The 6,492-nt window shown below is 40.3% G+C and overlaps 1 protein-coding gene across 1 annotated transcript; it reads left to right on the forward strand.

Moving 5' to 3' along the window:
• Positions 1-642: 642 nt before the first annotated feature.
• On the forward strand, positions 643-5,397 carry LOC121394460 (the record flags this gene model as incomplete). Its single annotated transcript, XM_041565615.1, has 2 exons — positions 643-3,441; positions 3,665-5,397. Coding segments are annotated over exons 1-2 (4,368 nt in total), but the record flags the coding sequence as incomplete, so codon positions are not given.
• Positions 5,398-6,492: the final 1,095 nt, after the last annotated feature.

Here is a 6,492-nt window from a genome sequence, read left to right on the forward strand (position 1 = left end):
AAAGTCTGTATAAGCGTCGGCCATCTTGCTACTCCTCTGCGACTTTGTCATCCGCCCACTGCCAAATCCGCCCACTAAAGTCTGTATAAGCGTCGGCCATCTTGCTACTCCTCTGTGAGTTTGTCATCCGCCCACTAAAGTCTGTATAAGCGTCGGCCATCTTGCTACTCCTTTGCAAGTTTGTCTAATGGCGGCGCTAGCGTCACTCTAGGAGGGGAACCGGTTGCGTACCTGCGTGGGTGGCACCGCGCTGCCCAATCAACACGCACCATTCAGGTCACAAGGGTCAAAGCAAACTAATCCGCCCACTGAACGTCTGTATATTCCATTGCGCCCTTTCTCCTCAGTTAAATCTCCTCAAGACTGTTCATACAGTGTGTTGTTCCTCACTATATCTCTCTGCTGAAGCCATCAGGGGCACCATTTGGGGATACAGCTACTAAACGTCTGTATGTGCCATTGCGCCCTTTCTCCTCAGTTAAATCTCCTCAAGACTGTTCATACGGTGTGTTGTTCCTCACTACATCTCTCTGCTGAAGCCATCAGGGGCACCATTTGGAGATACAGCTACTAAACTAGCACAACCACTGCCAGCAGCTACTCCTCTGTCACACCAGTTAATAAACTGTCTGCCTCTGTCACCAGTACCGGCAGCTACTCCACTGCCTCTGTCACCAGTGCCGGCAGCTACTCCACTGCCTCTGTCACCAGTGCCGGCAGCTACTCCACTGCCTCTGTCACCACTCTAATACACTTCGCTAGCTCACTGTGTGCATTTTTACTCAACGTTGCAATTAACTTAAATTATGTATCCTGCAAGAAAACTTTGTCAAAAAAATGACACAGCTACAGAAGAACTGAAACGATCCCGGAGAGATAAAGAACATGAACAAAAGCGCATTCAACGCATTACAGAGACACCAAAAGCAAAACAGGAAAGGCTCCTAAAACGAAGAGCTCAAGAATATAAATACAACAATGCGCAAAAACGTCTACGACGCGCTACTGAAACACCAGAAGCAAAAGAGGAAAGGCTACGAAAAAGAGTTCAAGAATATGATGAATACAATGTGCAAAGGCGTCTAAAATGCGCTACAGAAACACCAGACGCAAAAGAGGCACGCCTCCAAAAAGAAAAAGAAAAAAAAATGGATAGACGTGCAAATGAGACCACCAAAAACCGGGAAAAACGTTTGGAAGGCTTGCGCAATCGTGCATCTCAAAGATATTTGGAGGAAAAAGCAGAAATGTTACAAGAACGTTTACAAGGTTTAAGAGAGTCACCATCCAAAATAAGAAAAAGACAAAGAGAGAAACAACGGACAGTCGCAGAACAATTCCGTGAGTTAGCTAAGAATGCATTCAATAATGAGTCCACTGTTCAGGAAAATTTCTTGGGATTAATGAATGTCATCTGCACTCATTGTCATTCACTTAATTTCATGGAAGAAAAAAGGGGCAAAACAGCAGACGAGTTTACACGTTGTTGTCAAAAAGGTCAAGTAAACCTCCCTCCTTTGGACAAATATCCTCAATATTTACGGAAGCTTTTGACTAATGAGGTACCTGAAAGCAAAAGCTTTATGGAGTGCATAAGATCATACAATAGTTCCTTTGCTTTTGCATCTACTGGGGCAAATATCAAGCCACCTCCGGGCAATGGCCCATACTGCTTTCGTGTGTGTGGACAAATATTACATCGGATTGGAACATTGCACCCGGAAAAAAATGACGTCCGTAAATTTGCTCAAATTTACGTGATAGATCCAGATGACGCAGTTTATCAACGAATGAACCTTCCTGAAAACAAACAATGCACAGAGATGATAATGAGAAATGTAGCTGAAGTCATAAACAATCACCCATTAGCAAAATCAATACAAATGCTACATGAGGTTGAAAAAGAAGCCAATGCGAAAGCAGAGGCAGAAGGTGTAGCACCAACTAAAATAGCCTTGGTGTTAATAAAAGATAAAGATCAGGATCAAAGACGATACAATGTTCCCACTATTAATGAAGTAGCTATTGTGTTTCAAAGTAAAGATGGTGAGCCTCCATTTCACCGCGATATTGTCATGCATTTGCGGACAGATGGAACCAACCAGCCTAAATTCCAACGTGTAGACATTTGTTTTCCAAAACTTGATACCTTAACATACCCAATTCTGTTTCCAACTGGCCAGGAGGGATGGAGTACTGGAATTTCCAGATATAAAAAAAACCAAGCACAAAAAAGATCACGTGTGTCAATGAAAGAGTATTTCTCCTACAGACTTTCTGTAAGAGATGACTTTAATCCATTACTCAATGCTGGAAAACTAACTCAACAGTACATAGTTGACGTATATGTTCGTGCTGAATCAAATGATCTCCAATGGATTAAAAACAACCAATCTGCATTGAGAGCCGATAACTACAAGTCACTGATGGAGTACATAAATCGTGATGCAGATGTGGTAGATCAACCTGCAGGAAAAGCTGTTATTTTACCATCAAGCTTTCAAGGTAGCCCACGTAATATGCAGCAGCATTACCAAGATGCAATGGCTATTGTTAGAAAGTTTGGAAAACCGGATCTATTTATCACTATGACTTGCAATCCAAAATGGAAAGAAATTACAAATAATCTTATGCCGTGGCAAAAAGTGCAACATCGTCCTGATTTAGTTGCAAGAGTTTTTAGAATAAAACTGAATAATTTGCTAGAAGACATCACCAAAAACTCTATATTTGGGACTGTTAAAGCAATTGTCCATGTTATAGAATTTCAGAAGAGGGGTTTGCCACATGCCCATATTTTACTAATCCTACATGATAATTCAAAAATTCGCACTGAAGATGACATCAATAACATTGTGAAAGCTGAAATACCAGACCATAATATTTCTCCACGTCTCTTTGAAATTGTTACCAAAAATATGATCCATACACCATGTGGCAATGTCAATCCAAAATCTCCATGTATGTTGAATGGTAGATGTTCAAAGGGCTTCCCTAAACAGTTCCAAGACGTTACACTTGGAAACGTGAATGGATATCCTAAGTATATGAGAAGACAGACAAATGAACTGGAAGTTGTACCGGGTCGTCCTATTGACAATAGTTGGGTGGTACCATATAATCCTTATTTGTGCTTACGATACAACTGCCATATCAATGTTGAAATCTGTGCAACAGTAAAAAGCGTAAAATATTTATTCAAATATGTTTATAAGGGACACGATTGTGCTAATGTTTCAGTGTCCGAAAGTAACAATTACGATGAAACTCAAATGTATGTGGATTCACGGTATGTCAGTGCTCCCGAAGGCATCTGGAGATTATTTTGCTTTCCAATGTATGAACAGAGCCATACAATTTATCGATTGCCAGTTCATTTGGAACAAGAACATCATGTCTGCTTCCAAGTTGGCAATGAAGTTCAAGCAGCAGAGAGAGCAAGTATAAGAGACACAAAACACAGCATGGTTTAAGCTCAATCAAGAGGATCCAGATGCTCGGCAGTGGAAGTATTGGGAAATTCCAATACACTACGTCTGGGTTGACAATGGTACTTTCTGGAAAAAGAGGCAGCACGGTGGTGATAAGGTCATAGGCCGAATGTATACTGTGAGTATTAAAGAGCAGGAAAGGTATTACCTAAGATTACTTCTTCAACATGAAGCTGGAGTTAGGTCATTTAACGACATTAGAACTGTGCATATTGGAAATGCTGTCAAAGTGTCCAAGACATTTCAGGAAGCAGCAAAAGAGAAAGGATATTTGTTGGATGATACAATTTGGCAGAAAACTATAGAAGATGCAGTATCTTTTTCAATGCCATGTCAAGTTCTTCAGCTTTTTGCTTACATCTGTGCATTTTCATCTCCAGCTGATCCACTGAATCTGTGGAATACAAACAAGGATGGAATGATAGAGGATATATGCCACAAACTGAATGGAAAGGATGATCCTTGCATCAGCTGTGAAGCCTATGCACTTAAAGAAATTCAGTTTGTTCTCATGCTCCTTGGATTTACTTTGGGGAACTTCAATTTGCCAAATTTTCCAAATACGTTACCTCAGTTGAATTTGCTGCCAATAAATATTCAAGAAGAGCAGGATATTGCACAAAGAATGATTTCAAGCTTGAACACTTTACAATCCACCGCATTTAATAAAATTATTATTGCTGCAGAAGACAATAGAACAATGCCTAAATGCTACTTTCTTGATGGCCCAGGGGGAAGCGGAAAGACATACCTTTATGAAACACTTATACATTTTTTCCGTGCAAAGAATCTCTCCTTTTTGGCATCAGCCACCACAGGAATAGCGGCAAATTTGTTAATAGATGGACGGACATGTCACTCCTTATTCAAACTTCCAGTTCCAATCACAGAAACATCTGTTTCAAATATGAAAATGGACAGTGACAGTGCAAATGAGATACGACTTGCAAAACTATTGATTTTAGATGAATGTACTATGGCATCCAGTCATTTACTCAATACCATTGATAAACTTCTGAGAGAATTAATGGATAATGATATTCCATTTGGAGGAAAATTACTTTTATTAGGAGGTGATTTTCGACAATGCTTAGCTATTGTTCCGCATGCCATGCGTTCCGCTATTGTTCAGTCAAGTTTGAAATATGCTGAAAATTGGCATTACTTTGAGAAAGTAACCTTGGTAGAAAACATGCGCTGTGCAGACCCCCAATATAACAATTGGTTATTGCTACTTGGAAATGGTAAGCTTACCAATGACTTTGAACTTCACCCAGATATTATTCAAATCCCAAAAGAATTTATTTGTGAAGATTTGGTCACAGAAATTTTTGGTAAAGAAATATCATTAGACCAGATACCATTTTTAGCAAAACGGGCTATATTATCTCCAAAAAATATTGATGTTGACATGATAAACAACCAAGTGATTGCATTACTTCCTGGACAAAGCTGTGTCTTTCTCAGTACTGACTGTATTGATTCTGAAGACGAAAGTGAGAAACTTAATTTCCCATTAGAATATTTAAACACTATCAACCCTGCTGGATTACCACAACACAATCTTATACTCAAAGTAGGAACAATAGTCATGCTGTTAAGAAACCTTAACACTAAGCAAGGTTTATGTAACGGTACACGGTTGGTTGTGAAGAGCATGAGACAAAATGTTATCAAGGCAGAAGTGCTTACAGGATCCCATAGCGGTGATACTGTTTTGATTCCCAGAATTGACCTTACCAGTTCTGACCAGGAATTACCTTTTAAACTTAAACGACGACAATTCCCCATTAAGGCTGCATTTGCCATGACAATCAACAAATCACAAGGACAAACATTGGATAAAGTCGGCATTTACCTATCTGAGCCTGTGTTTGGTCATGGTCAACTTTATGTTGCATTTTCAAGAGTGCAGCGTTCATCTGATGTTAAAGTCAAGATTTTAAGTACAGCTCACCAGGGAGAACTCATTCAAGGACAGGAGAACATTTTCACAAAAAATGTTGTTTATAAAGAAATTTTTCAGTAACACTTTACTACCAATAAACTCAAAATTTAAGAATTCTAATAGCAGATAGGTAATAACAAGCAATAGGCACAGATTCACTCTACATCCCCACAAATTAGCGTCGCCAGTTGCTGCCTGGGGATGCAGAGTGAATCAGCACCCATCACATTTTGCTGCCTCACTGTTGTTACCATTCTTTCATTAACGATTCTTTAGAGAATCGGGGGTTTACTGGTATAGTATAATTGGCAAAATTGCCTTATATAAAACGTAACTTTTAATAAAATTATCTTAAAAAGAGGAGAGCCCACAAAAGACAAACCCACTGCTAGTAGCCCATAAGGCCGCAGTGCAGGAACAATGTCCTTAAAAAACATTCATTTAAAAACCAGCAAATGGTGGAAACGGTGGTATCTTAATCAGCCAACAAAAATACTTCGCCGGTAGTAGTATAAACCATTGGTTACAGTGCAAACACTACCCTCTCCCACCCTTCCATTTGTGCCCCAAGTTTGTCAGCATGAACCTGCCTGTCTACGTAGGGACAAAGTGGGAGCTAAGCTGCCATCGCCCACCTATGCCGCCCAACGCGTTTCGCTGACTACTTCAGCTTCCTCAGGGCCATAAGTGGTGGGCGCTCATCTTTTCAAAGTTTAAATAGGCATTCGCGCCGCGCGTTCGCGCCACGTATTCGCGCTAGTCGCGCGAGATTAAGCTGGGTGCGATTTTTGGGTATTGCGCATGACATCATCAAATAAGGTCGTAAAGACGTTGGTGTATCTTTTCGCGTATTTTCGCACAATCATATTGCGCCTGCGCGCCTGACAAATATGCAGGCGTTTTTTTATTTTTTTTTATTTTTTTTTTGAGTCTAATCTCAATAACCCCTTTCTATAAACCGTGTGGCCATAGCCTCAATCTCTCTCAGCCGTTCCTCGGTGTCGCTTGTGATCCTAGCCACCCGAAGCAACTGTGATCTGGGTAGTGAAAGCA

This window comes from Xenopus laevis, chromosome 6L, assembly GCF_017654675.1.
Source record: "Xenopus laevis strain J_2021 chromosome 6L, Xenopus_laevis_v10.1, whole genome shotgun sequence".
NCBI lineage: Eukaryota > Metazoa > Chordata > Amphibia > Anura > Pipidae > Xenopus > Xenopus laevis.